At 39.9% G+C, this 20,577-nt stretch overlaps 1 protein-coding gene across 4 annotated transcripts in view; it reads right to left on the bottom strand.

Moving 5' to 3' along the window:
* Nucleotides 1-1,233: 1,233 nt before the first annotated feature.
* The window catches only part of SUCLG2 (succinate-CoA ligase GDP-forming subunit beta), a 241,769-nt gene continuing 222,425 nt past the window's right edge, over nt 1,234-20,577 (bottom strand). For all 4 annotated transcript variants that reach the window (XM_075073392.1, XM_075073391.1, XM_075073393.1 and 1 more), the window contains exons 10-11: nt 14,613-14,733; nt 1,234-2,717 (exon numbers count right to left, since the gene is read on the bottom strand). In XM_075073392.1, coding sequence (XP_074929493.1) covers nt 2,602-2,717; nt 14,613-14,733 — 237 coding nt within the window. In that variant the 3' untranslated portion in view covers nt 1,234-2,601. The remainder of the gene's footprint in view (nt 2,718-14,612; nt 14,734-20,577) is intronic.

Here is a 20,577-nt window from a genome sequence, read left to right as displayed (position 1 = left end):
GGACTAAGAACCGGTCGCCGGGCATGGGCTCCGGCACTGGTTGCGGGGAGGGCTACTCCCCGAACCCCGCTAACTATGGTTAAACTAACTATTGCTAGCAAAGAAAACGCGTAAGTATAGATAAATATATATATAAAAGGATTATAACTATATATCTAAATACACAATAACTACGAGTAGCTAGGGAAGCGGAGGTCAGCTAAGCTGCGCTCCACTGTTCCAACGACCACACGGGGGTAAGAAGGAACTGAGGAGCGGGCGGGCCGGCAGGGGTATAATTTACCACTTGGCGGCGCCATCTAGGGGGCGACCTGCCGGCCCGCTGGAGTTGCTAGGGTAAAAGTCTCCGATGAATGTGCACGCGTGGCGCGTACACCTAACTGGAATGGATATGAGCAATCACTCGAAGAAGAACTGTTTCTGTAGTGGCAAGCCATTCACAGTCTTTGTTCAATCCTGAGCTGATGGTGTCAAATTTGCAGATAAACTGAAGCTCAGCAGTTTCTCTTTGAAGTCTGGTCCTTGAAGTTTTTTTGCTGCAGGATAGCCACCTTAAGGTCTTCTATAGTGTGGCCAGGGAGGTTGAAGTGCTCTCCTACAGGTTTTTGTATATTGCCATTCCTAATATCTGATTTGTGTCCATTTCCTTTTCCGTAAAGACTGTCCAGTTTGGCCGATGTACATAGAGGGCATTGCTGGCATATGATGGCGTATATTACATTGGTGGATGCGCAGGTGAATGAACCGGTGATGGTGTGGCTGATCTGGTTAGGTCCTGTGATGGTGTCGCCGGCGTAGATATGTGGGCAGAGTTGGCATCGAGGTTTGTTGCATGTTTTTATTTTCCTGTACTTAGAATATGTCATCATACTGAGATGTTTATGGTCAGTGTTTTTTTCTTTATTTTTTTATAAATAGCCCACCGTACAATCATTTACCAGACCCTCATTAAATTAATCAAATACTTATTATCTTGAATTGAATTAGTAATTTTCTTATATACACAGTAACTCACACTAGTATGTTTATCACTATTCTAATGATGATATTTTTTTTTCCTTGGGCAACAGGCTGAAGGAAGAGGAATTAGGTAATTGGAGAATCTAGTTATACTTGTAGATCTACATAGATTAATTAAAAAAAAATCATTTCTGAATACAAATGTTGTCATGGAAATGTCAACACAAATTTAAATGACGAAGTATTTTTTCCCCAAATAAAGCAGAGTGTTGATTAGAGCGGAGCAAATAATTCACAATGAATAATTTATTAGACAAATTTTACCTTTTTCTCCATTTACAAATTGTTCAGAAACAGATCATGACATGCTCTCATTGGTACATTATTCAAAATTATTCACAAATTTCAGCAAACAGTTTGTGGTCTGCAACGTGTACTGCGTTGGTTAGTTACTCAAGCCACATGGTAGTGTCTTCTGTTCCCTGATTGAATGATTTGTGTAAATAATCAACAGCTTGAATGATTATAACAGTACAAATGACTACACAATCAAAATAGGATTTTTAGTGGATATTCAAGTACCACAACTTAGAATTTGCTTGTCTAAAGTATTTGCATTACTAAAGCTTGAACACTCAAATGTTTGTGAAAACTGAACAAGTTTTTTTTTTGTTTTTTTGTTGTTTTTTTTAAACAGCAAATCAGAATTCTTTTTTGGAAATAAAATGACTATTTTGAGAATTTTTTTTCTTATTACTCACATAGTGCTGCTATTGATTCATACGTTATACTGAATATTCAGAATTGCAATACCTCCTATTACTTAAAGAGTTTATTTTGAAAAGTTGGCAGCCATTAGATTAACTGCATACATACACCCATATATACCGTAGGTCACTGTTACATTTGGACGGACTATACTTAATTTCATCTCCAATGGCTAGCACAATCAATTGAATCACATTTCATCTGTCTACTGGTACAGTATAAGAATGGAAGGTCCTTTCACTACCACAAATAGTAGATTCCATTTTTCTTCCTAATGTGAGGTATACTTTTTATACTTGAATACAAAAATGGTATGTTAAGGCATGGAGTGTGATACACCACAAACTATCTAAGGAAGAAAATAAATCCTATCTGTCTGGAAAAATATATTTATTGTAAGCAGATTTTTTTTGTTTGTTCTTGTAAAAATTCATAAAAATATAATCAATCAATTATTAGGATTTACTTCTGCCTGCTGACTCTTTAGGACATGAAAAATGAACTAAAATGTTTTTCCAAAAAAATGCGCAAACAGTATTTGTTGGATTAGGGAACAACCCTATTGACAGGAATCAGTAAGTTAACTGGCTATACCTCATTCACAAACCCATCAACTACATTATTTTGGAAAAACACACATGCAAAAAAACCCAGGAACTTTGTGGAATTAAATGTTAATTAACATATTTCTCAATCCAGAAATATGCAGATTGAAGATTCACTAATTTTGGTACCTTTCGGATATGTCAGATAGGTAAGTTCAGCAATAGTGATGACTGCTTTAAGGAACCGTTAATAATTCTGTCTGCAACAAGAATGTGAATGTCACTTTTGTGAATCACAGACCCTCTGCAGGCAAATATCTTCAAGGAGTCATTTGTTTTCCACACTAGCCACTGCTTTCTTTGCTGCATCCTCAAGGTCCATTGCAGAAGTGATTGGTAACCCGCTTTCATTCAGAATGCGCTGGGCCTCATGAACATTCGTTCCTAGAAAGGAGACTGAAAAGGTTAACTAACGAATACACGTTGCAAATGCTTTCTATTAACCCTTCATCAACTTGGTTTAAGGCATTAAACCAGATTTCATTTTGCTTTACAGAGAGGGGAATCAGCTAAGGGTCTGAGCCCAGGAACTCCTAAAATCTAATTCTAACTCTGACAGTGCCTACTTCTGTGGCCTCAGATAAGCTACTCTCTGATAACAGTACTTACCTATAGCACAGGACCCAGGGGCCAATCCAATGTCCACTGAAGTCAATGGATAATGATCCCATGGATAACGGACCATGCTTCATTCCATTTACATTTGTAAAACATTTTGAAGACTAAAGCACTGGACTCAAGGTAGCACTATTATTATTATTAAAAAACACCCCACCACAGTTATAAATTGTAACTCTAAACCCACCCGTGATGGCTTCAGAGGAGTAAAATTGTTATTATTACTTTGATTTTTTAAGAAGCTTGAGGTTTCTGAGCAATCCTGAGAATCTGACTGTTTGGGAGAAGCTGAGGCAGGAAGCCAAGGAACAGTCTGACCCTCTGCCCACAAAGTACTTCTGCACCTCTGCTTAAAGTCCAAGAGGGCAGTGGAGATGGAAGAACATTCATTTGTAAAGTATTTAGAAAATGAGCATGACATTATCCTTTGTTCCTTGAAAGCTACCAGATACTATAATATCATTTGTGAGACTGTACAGCTACTGAACCTATGTGCTCTGTTTGTAGACAAACACTTCAAATACACTCAGAGTGCTCTCATAGTCAGGAGAAAAGGCTATAAATTAAGAGAGAAATTTCAGGGAAATGCATGTTTCACACTGTCAGACTCTCATAAAAGGCAAATGCAGAGTTAAATGAGAACTGATTAATGAAAAGAGATGACTGATTGTCATTGAAGCTCTTCGTTTATTAAAGCTACACAGGGACAGGTCCTTGGAAATGTTCTGGCACAGTGATCACATATATTTAGTGTTTCCCCAGAAGTCTCTTGCCTGCTTTGATGCAATGCATTTGGCACCTCCTGGAAACATCAAACTGAAAATTATGGGCAGTTTTTCTTACATTGCATGATGGGTGAGACAAAGGATTTAGAAAATTACTGGCAGACTCTCTCTCTCTTAACCCTTTCTGAGGATTTACTAAGCACAAACTGAACGCCTAAAACGTCCCAAGAGAGACGGACATGACACTTACAAAGTAGGTTGCCAGGCAACTGAGACCTCAAAATGGAGGATTGTTAAGAACTAGGCAAACTGTTCACAACCATCAGTGTATTCAGTAATGTTAAGTTTATTCTCCTGTTCATTCATTGACTGCAAATAGGCTCTACTTTTTGCCAAGAGGTTCTCCATATGTAAAACAACATTGGGTCAAAACAGTGCATTATAGAAATATGTGAAAGAACTGGGAATTTACTGAAAATTATATTCATATTCAAAATTGTGATCTGACTATGAAATCACTTTGCCCAGTATGTTAAAAGTGTGCCGGACATAATGGGACAAATTCGTCCCTGATTTCAGGCATCACAGATGCTCAGATATGACAGAGATGGGGGCCACAGAGTTCCCTAGACATGTAGATTAAATAGACCCTGCAACTCATCAGAATATGAGCCTATCACTAAATTTCCTGAGTTCTTGATGTCCTCTGTTGTTGCTATGAGTTCCAAAGTCTACGTCTTCACCCTCAAAATCCTCATGCTTCTGTAACCACGGGCACATGTCCGCTAGAGCTTTCATCACTAGAGCCCAATACGGAGTGTTCATTCTCCTCTGGGGACTGAGGAGCTCTCTCTTAAAACACTCCTAACCTTTCATTGTTGGGGAACACTTGTGAAATAGTCATATGAACTAAGGCTGCTAAGCACGAAGGTAAAAGAACCGTGTTAATTTTGCCAGATATAAAGTCCTAATGTAATAATTTCACTGACCTGTTCTTAGGAGTGACAATATTGATTTTAACCTTAAAGAGTCAATATTTTCACAGTTTCAACAGCCAGTAAAATCTCTCACTCTGAACTGTGGAAATGTTTCACTATTCCCCATAATTTAAACCCGACTTAAATGTATACGTTCTACAACCCTGTTCAGTTAAATCAACAATCACTTTCCATTTGGAGTCCAAAGAAAATCCAGGGACACATTTGTGTAGAACACTGACATGCTGGACCTATTTCTTTAGCATCACTGAGACGACGTGTTGCCAAAATGGTGCACATCCACAGAAGCATGGTTATTCCAACTTTATTGTATGGTAATGAAATGTGGGCACTGGGGAAGGCTGGAGAGTGGTGGACTGACATTTTTGATTCTCTCAGTCTTTGTCAGCTGCAGTAGCAGGACAAGATCAGAAACAAGAGTACTCGTAGCCGAACCCAACAACTGCCTCCATTGGCATTGGTTCAGTTTCAGTGGCTCTGGTAGGGTCCTATTGCTAGGATGGAAGACCAACAATTTATGAAGTACGTTTACCAAGGAATGCTGCTACACATCTGGCAATCATGTGAACACCAAAAGCTTCAGTGGTGAGATAAGATTGCCTAAGTGAGAACACAAGGACGGTAGTCATTTTAAAGACTACTGCACACCACTCATGAATGTGCCAAGACATTTCTGTAGAACACGAAGATAAACTATAAATCAGTGTGTGTGAGGAAAGAGGTAATTTCTCAAGAAACATGCTGATTTTTTTTATTTCCAAATTAAATTATCCTGACATAATTTGGATTGCACTAACTTTGTAGGATTTCATGTCCTTTTTCTGATTATCTTTTTCCTTTCCTGATTTCATTCTTTTTCATCCCAGCTCCCCATTCTTTTTCAGGAACAGAGTCACAGGGTAAATGGTGAAGGTTTCTGACTCTCTCAAAAACAATAAAGAGTAGTTGTTCAGATTCCGCCCTGGTTATAACCCCTTCATTTAGGAAAACAGAGCAGTGAAGAAAAATTTGGACTTTTCAGGCCCTTTTCTTCAACAAAGTTAAGTGACCATTCTGAAAATCGATGCACTAAGCAACATACAAGGATCCCTCATCAGGTGCTTAGGCTGCACTGGTGGAATTCATACTAGGGGCTGCATCATAAGTTGTCAGCATAAGGACCTGAACTGATCCTCTTAAAGAGTAGATTTTATAACTCTCCCTCCCCCACACCAAATTCCTTGTTCATTTGCCTTGTCAAAATGTTTAATTATTTCATAATTTCTACACCTACCAAAATGAATTGTAATTATATGTGCAGTTATACTTTAATTAGACTCTTAATTATTAATCATGCTGTAAACATGCTCGGTAGCATGCAATTTTCTCTTCGGGATGCTCATGATTTTAAAGTGTGATTTTGCTTAACAGAAACATGGAGGTTTTTTTTAATTATAATTATACAATATATCGAGATAGATAATAACTCTATTGTGCCATAAGCAAGAGCCTGTTTCTGCAGTGGGCTCAAGTCAACGTTCCCACTCCCTCAACTGACAGAGGCCAAAGATATCTCTGTAGCAGCAGGTCTGGTTACTTTTGTGATCAAAGAGACAGATGGCTGGAGGAGGAATAACTAACTGTCTGCTACTGTCCTAGCAGCACTGGGAGAAGAGGTCATGCTTTCCATCCCCATGGACTGCACGGACAGTCGCAGCTTGTCTACAAAGGTCAATGACAACTAAGCAGAATCTGAAATCTATGACAGAAGGGAGCCCTGCCTGCTCTGTAATGTTTAGAAAAGTTCGGTAGAATTTCATAGAAGATTATAACCTTGACATAGTTTTTTTTCCCCAACCATCCTGTAGTATTTAAGGCAGAAATACATATCGACAAGCAGAAGAACTCTTCAGGGTGATTTTAAAAAGCCTACTTAAAAGGTATCCTTCACTATAAAATTCTTTAGGGTTTTAAAATAACTTGTATGGAATCCCTTTTAATTTCTAATGAACCACGCAGGATTAATCTGGCACAAAGATAACAACAGTGATAACCTAATATAACTAAGATTAGCCAGATAGATCGATAGATAGGCTTCTATAGGACTTTTCCATAAAAGGAATGGGCGGGGAAGGGAAGTGAGATAGCCAGCAAATGTCTTTCTCTCTATCTTCCTCCAAAGCAAGAACATTATGCTATTTGTGGTATCTGAGTATTTAAAACTAACATTTTCTCTTCATGCAGTTGCTGAGGTTAATCTACCGACAGGTCAGAATGGGAGCAGTACACTAGATACATGCTGCACCACGCTGATTGCTCTAGACTCTGCTTGACTAATGTATTAACAAAATCAATACAAGACACAAGCTAAAAAAAGGTTTTAAGCAAAAGGATGGAAATAGGAAGTTGGAAAAATGAACCAATCGTTCTCACAATCAAAAGATGGTGATTTTGGTACATATGAAATACAAAACAGCCTTTTAAGCAGGACATACAAATAAAGATACTTTCAACAAGTATGTTGTAAAGGACTGATATTTTCTGCTTCCAGAAATTCAGTTTGCTTTTGTTATGTGATAGACATTTTAGGAAGATGGATAAAAGAGAGAACTTGAATTATGTCTCTAAAACATTCTGAAAGCACAAGAAATGGATTTTAAAAACTAAATCTGACAGCATTAGAAAACAGGCTTAAAAACTAAAGTAAAATGCCTTTTATGGCAGTGGAAATTAAAGCAAAAAAAAAAAAAATCCTCATGAAACTAGTCTAACATTAATCTCCTGCCACTGGATGGTGTCAGAGAACTGTAAACAGAATTCTAGACGCAGGCTATGAAAATAATCTCCCCTTCACTTATGTTATAATCGGCTGTATAACAGTGAAAATGCACAGTATTACAGGATGCTTTTTCCTTGACTCCTATTATAAGAATGCCGTTCTAGACGGGGAAAGTGAACCTCTCTTATTTTCTCTCTCTCAAGTTAATATCAGTGTCACTCTATGGATTACCCTGCAACATGTATTTTTACCAGCACATCTTTGCACTCCACTTTATTTCAAATACATACTTTTGAATCCTAGACCCAGAAGGGTTATAGTGTTTGTTGTGTGTCATGTCTCAAATTCACATTTCTGTTGTCTTGCAGTACTTGTTACCACTAAGCCACCAATTTATTATATAAATATTTATTTTCAGTAATGGTACCTTAAAAACCTACTTATAATTACTCTTTTTAGATATGTTTTATTGCTACAGTTTTAAAAATATAGGAAATCATTTTATATTGTTACAAATGTATCTCGGTACGTCTACACTGAGATAAAAAACCTGCGGCACCAACTCTCAGAGCCTGGTTCAGCTGACTTGGGCTTGCGTGGCTTGGGCTGGCATCCAGGTTCTGAGACTCTCCTTCTTCCTGGGTCCTAGAGCCTGAACCTCCACACTGCAATTTGATTAGCCCATCAGCCTGAGCCTGGATCAGCTGACTCCAGACAGCTGCAGGTTGCTGCAGGTCTTCTATTGCAGTGCAGATACACCCTCTAGAAACTATCGATACTCAGGAACATTAAAAGTTTGAATGAAAAAAAAAACCATGCTTTTATAGCGCTCGTGGATGTGGTGTTTGGCCATACACGTGAACTAGAAACAGAATGTGCTGCCCTTTTGAAAGTTGAGGTTCAGGAGTAGGTTCAAGATTTCTGCAGTGACATCTAGCCCTTACCAGGAAATAGGGGAGAGAAAGTGTTTGCATCTGGGGGTGTGCAGGAAAGCGAGAGAAATAAACATTGACATTGTTACCAGGTGTTATTGCATAGCAATGTTTCAACCTTATGACACTATGTGGTGGTATAAATCAAGGGCATTTCATCTCCATTAGTATACATGCAGTTTTGAGTTAGAAATGCACAATCTTGAGGGTCTGGAAGAGTCAAGTGTTTGGAGTGGAATATAGAGCCTTTCACTTAGTCACCAGTTAATTTTGGGATTAAGCTGAAAGTTATTGCCAACTGAAAAACCACCAAACAGTCATGAATTTGACAGCCTTTAGCTACGTTATCAAGAAGAGATTATCTTCCATGACTTTACTGCATAAATCCTTTAAAACTTTCTATTCTGACATTCTTTTCTCCATTTTCTACCCTATATTTTCACCGTATCATTTTTCAAGTTGAATTTTCAAACTCAGGATGTCAGAGTGGTGTTAACATTAGGCAAAAAATACTTTCAAATGTGTGTACATAATATCGTATGTTCTCTTCTCCTGTTAATCACAACAATTTTGGGCACTCACATTTTTGGTAGATTTACATATGAGAATAGCATTTGTGCTCACATACCGGACAACAAATAACATTCAAATATGCAAATAAGGCAGATATGTAACTGCTCTACTTGTGCGTGAAAACAGTTTCCATGTGCAACTCCAAAATTCTGAGCATGCAAAATTTTAGGTCTGCAAACGCATAGCCAAAAACTTGGATGGACAATTTTGGAAATGGAAATTTAGAAGCCAGTTATGCCTGTCTGCCTTTTAGCATGGACCATACACAATAACAGAGTCCACTCCCATTTGCTCCAGTCCTTATGGACACATTTGAAAGAAGTTCACTTTTTGGAGGGAAGAGAGAAAGAGAATGTCGCAGATTCTCAACCAAAAAGCAGGAGAATATTTCACTTTACTGTGACAAAATTAATCTCTTTATTCTTCCCTACCCTCAGTTTTTTTTTTTATTTTTGACTACAACAATAAGCTGCATTTTGGCTTTAGCCCAACACTGCCGGTTATTCTATGTAGAAACCAGTTGAAACAGAATGTTATATTAAAAGAGAAAAAAACCCCTGTAAAACTGCTGCAAGTTCTCAGTAGAAAAAATGTCTCTTATGTCTATAAAAGTTAAAACCCAGAATGTGTGTTTTTTCCAGTCACCCACGAGCCTTTTAAACAAAAATAATCCTGCGTCTCAGCTGGTGAGTTCTTTTCTGATAAGGAAAGTAAATACATGTAATTATAAAGTTACCATTTTCAAAGAGGAGAGTAATCCTTTCTTTATCCATTGGTAAAACAGCTTGTAATTATTATACAGCTGAGAACAAAGATTTGTCCACAAAATCCTGCTAAATCAAGACAGATTTGACTGATTAAAACTTTACTCATCAAGACATTTGTAATACATTGCATGTGGGCAAAGAGTCTTTAAAGTGCAGGTCACAAATCTGTTAGATTTATGGGAATAATCATGAACCTTCTGTTGGGAAAATGTACAAAATGGAAATACAAAAATGTGTGTTGGTCTCTCTTTCATCCAATGAAATGTAAAATAGTATCAGCTTTGTTTTAAAATGTTTTGGGGAGTCCTTATTGCTTTCACTGAATTGATTATTAATTCAGAATCATTTTTTCTTCATACAAAGTGGTGGGTGTTCAAAGAAGAGCAACATAGATGATTGCGGGGTTGGAAGGATTGACTTTTGGAAGACAGATTAAAAGAACTGCTTATGAATATGTTGGCTGAATGACTAAGGAGACAGGAGAGGAGCCAGTACATGAGAAGGGTCTATAAGTAAAATACCCGAAGGCAGTAAACACCACAGAAGTCCTTGCTTAAGGGGATGCAACAGGTAAAACTACGACAGATAAGATGAAATAAAAGCAACAGTAGGACTAACAGCGATAGCTATAGCATTATGGTGGGGCAGTCTCCAAAGGGAACAGAAGTAGTTCCATCTCCCAAGACATTTAAACCAGCCTCAATAAAGAATTAAGCGTATCCCAAGAACAAATACTATAACGGAAGGGAATGATGGATTTACTGATATTTTTCCATCTCTAACCACGAAGATCCAGTATTGACTCCCAACAGACTAAGCAACACACATCACTCTTCTGAGATAAAGGTCCTAGACACAATGGGGCCAATTTGGGCCCTTGCACTAGTTGTCATAAACCATGCTCAGGTGGTGGGATAGAGGACATACAGAGGCCTCAAGGGGTTTTGGCTAGAAATCTGTCAGTGCAGGAGCAGCATAGGGTCAGTCAAGGCAGCCCTGCACTGCCTCTGCTTGCAAGCCCCATGAGTTACAGCATTCAGGGCTACGGAGCTTCTGGGCTGCAGCACAGGCCATAGGCAGCTGCAGGTTAGAGCAGTGCTTAGGGTTTCTCTAACTTACACCACGGGTTGCTTTAGTTTTCGCAGAGTTCCAGAACCTGGGTAGGGCAAATGTGGTGAAAATAACATGGCACAAGGTCCAGAGATACAGGATCGTGGACTGTGCAAATTACAAGTAGACGAAAACATCAAGAATTCCCATGTGATGTATTAAACAGGCAATAGTTCTAAGATGGGTCATAAACATTGCAGCTTGGTTTTCCCTGTGTCTCCTAGATGGTTTAAAAGAAAATGGTAATAACCAATCTACAACTACAACTGTGAATTACCTGCTTCCAAACATGACAGCTTTTCAATTCCTTCACCAATGCACTAACAGCTATTAAATCAAGAAAACTACAGCTGCTCTTAGCAAAACACTAAATAAACCACAAAAGTTGCATGAAAAATAATCAAACGTTGAGGCTTTACATACAAAATGAATTCCTGTCTCTTAGCTACCTTCTTTGCTCTCTGAGTCACCCGCATTAAATTACTTCGTTAGTTTGCCTTTCTTTAGGAACTAGGGAGTGTTTCATCATCCAATGAAATCCCTGGCAACCTATTTCTGTGCTTCAGTTCAGAGGTGTTTAAGGTTCTCCCAATTTGGCAGAGCACTGGGCCTCCACTGATGGTCATGTTGCTTAATGCACTACTGGACGGTGCTCAGATATTACAGAGATGACTGTAGTAAAAGAACGTATACAAAATAGAAGGAATGAATGCTACAAGCTTTGGCATCCCCTGATGTCATGTGGAAATGATTTATGCACAGCAGAATGACACTGAGGGATGTGGAAACTTAGCTTCTTCACCAAGGTGAAGAGAAGAAGCTTTTCAGATATGGAGTTTCACAGGGCCAATCTGCCACTTCAGAAGCCATGACGCTGTCCATGTAATACTCACGTTTTGGGTAGCAACCACCCACCCCTTTAACAGGAAACAAGGTGCATCCTGTCAGTAACCTTCCACACTCTTATCTGAGTGAGGCTGAAAAGCCAGAGGGGTTGTAAGGAGTCTGGAATCCTCCACTGCAAAGACACCGAGCAACACACCAGCCGCTCTGCAGTTCTGAGGCAGGGGCAGTTCCTACTAGAGCTGGTTGAGATATTTTCAAAATTTTGATAGAATTTCAAATTTTGGGGGAAAACATTTGAAAAAAATATAAAATATTCCCCTCCCCCCTCTTTTAGATTTCATTTCATTTATTTATTTATATACAAGTTCTATTTCCTCTATTCTGCAAGGAGTGATACCAATGGGTCAGAGTGCAAGTGTACTCATCTGCTACGCTCCATTTTCTAACCTGGATGGCTCTAAGCCCTGGGCTGCCTAGTGTAAATATGGGGAAAGTACCTGAGATACAGTGATATAGGTAACTGTGGGCAAGTGCTGACTTTTAAATGGTGACCCCTATTAACCACCCCTCTTCAGGCACAGTCCAGAGGAAAGAGATGGGTTTTATATCAAACCAGCAAGGCCAAAGACTCAGACTCTGACAAATCAATTCCAGAACATTCTGCCACCAGCCCTTCAAATCTGGGCAGTCAGCAAAAAATCACCCCAGTTGAGTCCAGCCACCACAGTGGCAAACAGGGAAAGAGGCGGCCTCACAATCTACATGAGGCATTAAAACAGAAAAAAAAAAGACAACCCAACACAACGAATAGGATAAAATAGACTTCACTGCAAAAGTCCTTAACGATTGCTATAATTCTGTAACAAAGTTTATTTCTAGCACAGTTAAATGATTGGGTTTGACTATGTCCTTGTAACTCTGTAAGTTTGGAATACCATATGAATCAGTTTGCACACTAAATTTGTGAATTACCAAGATCATTAATATTCTGTCAAACTATTCACAGACTTTGATCTATCAAAAAGAGACCTATGCAGAGAAAATACATAGTAGGAGGCTCAAAGTACTAATCTTGCCTTTCAGGTTTTTATGTTAAGGTAAATTAATGTACTTGTGACAAAATAACCAATTACAGCATGAATATTGATTTTTCTGAGGAAAACGTCTTTAAAAACACCTTTTATGAATTCTTTCTGAATGCGATTATCGAAAATGAATGATTTTGAATATATGAATGTTAATATCAGGGACCTCATGTTTTAAACCTTGGTCCGTAGGGCTCTTTGGAGCTACTAACTTCCAACCTGCCACCTAGTGACCTGCTAACTGTTGTCAGAATAGGAGCTGAACTCTGACAGGGGACCCCAGTCCTGGAATCCAGTAGGCAGAATATGTTGGGCATCCTGACTGGTTCACAGCTTCTATATAAACCAGCACAGGAACAGGAAATTGTCCATTCAACTGGATTCTCTCTACTTTGGATGGCTTCCCCTGCTTCCTACTTCTACTGCTGACGTCCTGGTACCCTGACCCTGCCTGACTCCAGACACCTGACCTTGGTTTGCCCTCTGGCCTGACGCCTGATTCCTGCTCCAACCATGAGGTCAGACTGCCCATGTCCCGGTCATGACCGTTATGCTGGTTTCCACAGATTGCAGGAAACCAAAACACTATTCCTCTTACTGTCCAAAAAACCCACCAATCTTTCTTCCTCAATTTTTTCAGGAGACTCTTCAGAAACTGGTGGAAGGAGTTGTGGGACTCTATTTTAAGATAGCAAAATAACAAAAATATATTAAAATGAGCAACTGCCAAGCCTCTAGACTTTTTAAAGCTTCACTAACTTTAAGGTCAGAAGGGACCATTATGATCATCTAGTCTGAGCTCCTGCATAGTGCAGGCAATAGAACTTCCCCAAGTGAAACCTGCAACAAACTTGTAATTTCTGGATGAGCGAGGGCAGAGATTGAGAACTCAAAAGTTAAGAAGCCTGTCTGGAACTTATTCAAGCTGCAATCCCCAAAGCTACTGTTTTTTAAAAATTGAGCTGGAGATCTAGGCAAGAATAGGTCAGCCAAGTAGAATAATGTCGTATCTCTTTTATACTGTTCTTTACTTTATTTTTGCTTATGGAATTATAATTGGTCTGTGTCTGGACACGTGTATACTGTAACTGTACTCAGTAAAAATTATTTGCAAAGGGGGGAAAAAAACAAACCATCCAGCAAATATACCATTCCATGAAAACATTTTCTGTTTGGGTTGCAAATACTATGAATAAAACTTTTCTCATTCCCCTTCCATTTATTTCTATAGTTCCTGGCCTCGAATATATGTGGGAAGAGTTCATTTGTTGTATTACAGATTTATACAAAAGACCATAAAACCTCTAGTTAGGGCTGTAGGTACTTTTCCAGATATTAAAAGTACAACCAGACTAACAGATGAAAATAAACAAAACGAGAAAGGGAAAAAAGGCAACACTTTCATGACAGAGCCCCATCCCAGTAGCTAGGAACAGAGATGGGCTTTGCCATGTTCTCTGAAGATCACTGGATTTGGGTGACTTTGGACCGATGGCAGGAATGGATCCCAAGGTTCAGGGCTCCTCCCAGAGAATTACCTGCCAGAAACTCCCTCTCTTCTAAATCAAGGGGTTTATAGCTTGTGTGCCTCTGCTTTAGCGAAGAGGCAAATGCTGCAGTCTTTATTCAGGCAAATCTCCTACTCAAGTTTTGCCTGAGTAAGGAATGAATAAAGACTGGAGAATAGGACCCTAAGTCTGGTTTCAGGTAAAGTTACACAGGTAAAGAGTTGGGTCAATTCTTATTGCATCTGAACTAGTCTGTGCATTCTTTACATGAGCCTGGAGAACAGAGTAAGCTGAAGTGGAACACGGTGTAACTGAGTGCAGCTGAGAGCCGACTTTAGCCCCAAACCTTTATCACTCACCTTCAAGTCTGACAACCAGAGGCACCTTCAGTTCAAGCTCTCGACAGGCTTTGGTAATGCCATTTGCTATAATGGCGCAGTTCACAATACCACCAAAAATGTTGACCAGTATTGCTTCAACCTAAAAAAAAAAAAAAAGGGAAAGTGATACAGTCACCGTTTTAGGCATTACTTTGTAAACAGGGGTATAAAGCACAGCCCAGGGTATAAAGCACAGCCCAGGGAACAAATTCTCCCCTTTTACACAAGTGCCAACAACTACTGAAATAAATAAATGGCACCTGTGTAATTCATGAGAACTTGCTGCTGGGCCGCAAAAAAAAAAAAAAAAAGATTTGTACTGTCTATAATAAGCTGATTGGTGGTCTTGGCCTACTTGTCAGTGGGAAGGCATTCACACTGCAAAAACCATTAGTTTGGAGACTGGACTACTGGAGGTGGCCACTGGAAAAAGTTTAGGCTGCGTGGCCAGATAATGTTCTTAACTTTGCCTGTGCTGTAACCTTTATTGTGCATAGACGGATTCAGTTTCTAGTGCAGTCCAATTAATTCCTGGAATAAGTGGGCACAATTATACAGGTTTGTGGCCCAACAGTCCTAATAGGAGAAATCCAATTCCATAGTGGTGCACACAAGTGATGCCACAGACCTTGTGCTCGCCCTCTGCACAAGGGATGAATTTCATGCCCCAGCAGGAAGCAGCGAGATGGTGCCAATAGAAGACCATTTTAAGTATTTATTTTAAACCTAAAATAAGTAAAACTAAAAGTAAATGACAGTTTTAAGCTTGACTTGTAAACAAACCAAAGATAAATATCCTCTGTGCATTAGATATTGTGCAAACGGTTAAGAAACATCAGAATGGGATATATTTTTAAGAGAATGCATTATCTTTCCTGCATACCATAAAAAGCAAAAGGCTACCAACACACTGTGTATGAGTGAGAGAGGCAGAGAGCGCATGCATGTTTGTATTTGTGTGACAAAATGATAGCGATTCTTATATTCTGTAGCAGGCACTTCTAATTTTCTTAGTAATGAAATTTAGCATGTGGATACTTAATGACCAGTTTGCACATATTCTATATTAAAAGTAGCACAGATAAAAAGGTAATATATTCGTCTTGACTTGATAAATAGGAGTAAGAAAATCCTTTCTAATTAACAAGGAGACATAGGTAATGAAGAGAATTCATTACAACAGATTAATTGATAACACCCACAGAAAATGGCTATTCATCAACTTAGATGAATTGAAATTCCTGTACCTAATTCTCAATTAAATTATCCTACATTACATGTAAGACATTCATGGATGCTCCTTATGCCCCCTTCTGTAACCATGCCATGCAAAGATAGCAAGACACAAAAGGTGCAATATGCATTTTAAAACTAAACATAGTAACAGGCCCTGGGAAAAATATCTTTAAAATAAGGACCCATTTAACTTGAGGTTTACAATTAATATATTAATGCAACAAGATCATCGTTCCATGTGGCATAATTCTGTAAAACATTTGACCGTCTTAGTCAGGTACTAAAAACAATAGCTATGTATTTGATCATTAAGTAGGGCTGCCTTTTTAGCCAATGCACTGCAATTTGTATTGTTCACAATAGGCCACCCAGAGAAGATTTTCTCCCCTTCCGAGTGTAGCTGGCATACATAGTTCATTTGAGTCTGGTCTTGCGCAGGTATCAGCGGTGAGATGAAGAGGGGGTAAAGAGCAAGGTGGTTCCAGGGTGGTAGTCTGGCACCCAGTGGGAACATTTCACCAAGGATTGGAAGGGGCAAGAAAAAGCCATGGTCCAGATCCCTTTAATCTAGCTACTGCAGATAACAGCTTTCATTGAGGTTCTATTCCAAGTAGTATCTATCTTGTGCCATCCCAGCACAAGTCCATCAGGGACCTTAACTACATATTTGGGTTACTAGCCCTCACTGAACTTTGTGCCACTACATCTACACTGTTATTGTTACCCGTGCCAGCCAGATTAAAGCTAGCATAGGTATGCCTAGCCAGGCTACAATCACACCTTAATTTGCTTCATAGATGTATCCCAAATGAACTTTTTGCCCAGCTCGACAGGGTCAAGTTTCTGCTGTCACCAAATAAATGCCCTGCAGTCATGCACGTTCATGTCTCTGAGCAACTGGGTTTAAGATGTCATTGCAGGCAAAACGTTATAATTAGCTCCTGTGATTGCAATTTCATATACCAAGATTGAAGGCTTGCCACTGTTAGCATTAGTTCCATCCTGGACACATCCGCTTTTTTTGTTTTTGTTTTTAAAAACAACAACTAACATTTCCCTTACTACCAGGAACTGTTGCATTAGTATCCTTCAGTGAATCTCAGATTTAAAAAACATTGGTTATTACAAGCACATGCAGTATTCATAGTACACAAAGGAACTCTAACCTAAGCAGAATTTTAATATGATTAAGAAGGCAATGGTACCATCTCATTAATGTTTCTTGTCACTTCTCCTGTTCTCATCTCTAAGTGTTTCTTCATGCAGCCCTGTATCTCTGGAACAATTCTCCATCTGTCCATGCACTATGCATCCTCCCTCTCTCCTCTCAAATTTCCTAGTAAAAGCCACTTCTTTTGCCTAGCCTTCCATTATTGATCTACTAGGATACTATCGGGCCCTACCTCTTTCCTCATCCTCTCAGTGTTTGCACTGGAGTCATGCAGTTTAGATTTGCTAGCTCCTCTGGGTAGCATCCTGGCTTATCTATGTTTTTTCTAAAGCACTCTGCACATCTGTGACAATTAAACTCCAATATCTGAATTTCTTCTGGAGAAGTGCTGTTATAATTGGGCTGACAAATTTACCCTAACTGTGAGCTCAATTACAAAAAGTATATGAAAGTTCATAAGAGGTTACAATAATCTATAACAACAAATATTGATGGAAAGTAGGTCAAGTGGCTTTAAAAAATGAATATTATAAACAGATGCAAGAGAACCAGAGAGAGAGACTAAATAAGTCAAAACAACCAAAGGCCACGCCGATATGATTCAAGGACTGAGTCAAAATCATGCTTGGTAAAAAACAGGAGATGTGGAACCGGAAATAAATGAATCAGAATTGATGTGTCAGATATACAGCCTGACAAAATTAGGAGGGGATGGATTATTCCACCCATCATTCCCTTTCTGGGTGCTTAAATGAAAGAGACTTTGTGGGGAGAAAGGACAGAAGAACAGACGGAGGTTACTGGAGTGAGCTCTTCCATCATGGCTGCCATCCCCACTGTTTCCTGGGACTCCTGGCCTTCATCATCCTGATCCTAAGAAATGTCCTGACCTAACAAGGCCAGAGAGAGGGTCCAATGACATTGCCACCCCTCCCAGCTGCAGGTGAATCCCAACCACCATCTGAGAACAAACAGGATCAGACTAACAGCAGCAGCAGCTCCAGAGCATCTCAACAAATTTCTTCTCTTTTTATCCAAAAGACAGTTATAACATATGGAGATATACCTATCTCATAGAACTGGAAGAGACCCTGAAAAGTCATCGCATCCAGCCCCCTGCCTTCACTAGCAAGACCAACCACTGATTTTGCCCCAGATCCCAAAGTGGCCCCCTCAAGGATTGAACTGACAACCCTGGGTTTAGCAGGCCAATGCTCAAACCACTGAGCTATTCCTCCCACCTCTGATAGCATCTAAGTGACTCTCAAACAAGGGTTTTTTTCTTTCTAAAACTCTTCCCAGCAAAAGAGAAAGGGAACAAGAAATGTTGTTAAAATGAAAGCCTTACTTAACATGTTACATTTCAAATGCTGTAGCAGAAACCCTTCATTTCTGTTTCTTCAACAAAAGGTTAAAGGTGATTCTTATGGTGTTTTTGCACAATGGTACTAAATAGGCTTAGATCTCTTTATACCAAATCCTGCACTTTAACACTCTTTAATATGGGACAGTGAATAGGTCATGTGAACACCTTACACCCATGTATTCCATCTAAATTAATAAAACAGAAGTTAGGTACCGTAATTCAATATACAAGACAACAGCTGCTCCACTTTAAGTAGTATACCTACACTAGCAATAACTAGCTATGTACGTAGTGTTATGTACAGTACTTCATCATCTGCAGTATACACTAGATGACACAAGGAAAGGAACATTCTCCTAATTCACTTCTAATCACTTTTCTCTTCTCCACATGGTTCAGATAAAATATATATATATACACGCTACTGGATAGCGTAGTGGTTAAGAGCGCCACCCTTTGATATGAGAGACCGGGGTTCAAATCCTGGTTGGTACCCAACTTTCCAGTAGGGGTCCTTGGGCAAAAGACCCCCTAATGCTTCACCTGCCTACCTCAAATATGAGAGTGACACGAACTAGGAGAGTCATGTTGGCTCAGACGTAAGAAGATCCCGATATCCTCACTGTAGATCCGCGTCAGTATACGAGTCGATGTCCGTCATTCTTAGCACAGCTTGATGCACCATCTAGAAGAGGGCTGATGTAGTACCACCCTGAACCTGTACCCGTATCCAGCCCTGTGATATCGGCGGGGGTTTAAGCCTATCAAGAACAGCAGCGGGGACATGCATCACCTGGATATAGCCCGCAACGAGCCCACTGTGCAGCTGCCTTGATGACTCAGGTGTTTCCAAGTCCAGAGTCTGAGAAGGTCCTATGCCGTGGAAAGTATAGCGCCAGACATTCACCAGATCCACTGCGGCATGAGTCGGAAGCTTCCTAGTCAAAACCAACTCCTCAAGGTCCTGTCAGACCTGGGATCGGCACTGCCATCAGACAACGGGTTTGCCCAAGCCTCGAGCGCTCATTACGCCCAATCCCTATAGCTGGCGGCAAGGCGTGATAGACTCATGTTGGACAGGTATGCCGCTGCCCCTTGCAGGGCTTCATGACAGCACGTCCTCTTTAGCCAGTGGGAGACCGCGCTAGCAGCGTTCACTGTCGCAGCGTTCAATCACGCTGTTAGTTTCTTTAGCCAGAAGTGTGATAGTCTGGTCCCAGGTTGACTGGATCTTCTGCTGTTGAGTACTGCTTCTGTTCTGGGAGTGCTGCTCATCCTCAAACACTTTGCACGGTGTATGATTTTCTTTCTCCATATTTTTTCCATGAACGGTCAGGTTCGCTGTTATGTCGCAGTTGGAGTAACAGCGGATGGTTCTGGAGAACAGGGCATACTTTCTTGGCCTCGCTTCTATGTATCTCCTTAGCCTGAGCCAGTGCTGTGACCTCTTTATCTCTTAGGGCTTTCAGATGGAGTCGAGCCCTTTGTAATTTTTTCCAGTAGCTGAGTCTTTCCTTAATAATCTTACACCCTTCTGTATTCCACAGCTGACTACTCCTCCGACCACACCTTGATCTTACCTCTCAACTTCATTTTCAGGTGGGTAATCACGTGTTCTTTCTTGTCGTGTGCCAAGCTTTCTACGATTTACAGAGACGCGTGTACACCACTCATATTGGTTTGAGTTATGTGGTAGTAGGATTGTCATGACGGGCTCTTATTGATCTTTAACATACCATCTGATGGTACTCTCACTGGCCTGTAATCGTCTTGAAGGATTGACTGTAGCAGTCTCCATGATCTTATGCCTCATATCGCTGCGTGCTCTGCAATGAGGGGGGCAGTGAGTTAATGTGTGGGCTGTACATCCCTACTGGTTCTTCCAGGTCTTCTTGAGTCTGGAATTAATGTGAGTTGGCAAATTCAAGCTGTGAGAGCAGCTTCCTCTTACAGATTGAACATTGGGTAACTAGCTGTTTTCGCATAAGTGTGGATGTAGCTTTTGTCCATCCAATATCCCCTCATACATCCCCTCTCATTAGGTCTACTGTTGTAGTAGCATTCCATCATTTCCAAGTTCTGTCTCATCCATGAATGGTTTGTTCCAGTAGCCCACTTATCATACAGATTGCCTGTCCTCAACATCTGGCACGACTTGTAATCGGGCTGAC

This window comes from Chelonoidis abingdonii, chromosome 17, assembly GCF_003597395.2.
Source record: "Chelonoidis abingdonii isolate Lonesome George chromosome 17, CheloAbing_2.0, whole genome shotgun sequence".
NCBI lineage: Eukaryota > Metazoa > Chordata > Testudines > Testudinidae > Chelonoidis > Chelonoidis abingdonii.
This window is presented reverse-complemented; position numbering and strand designations above follow the sequence as displayed.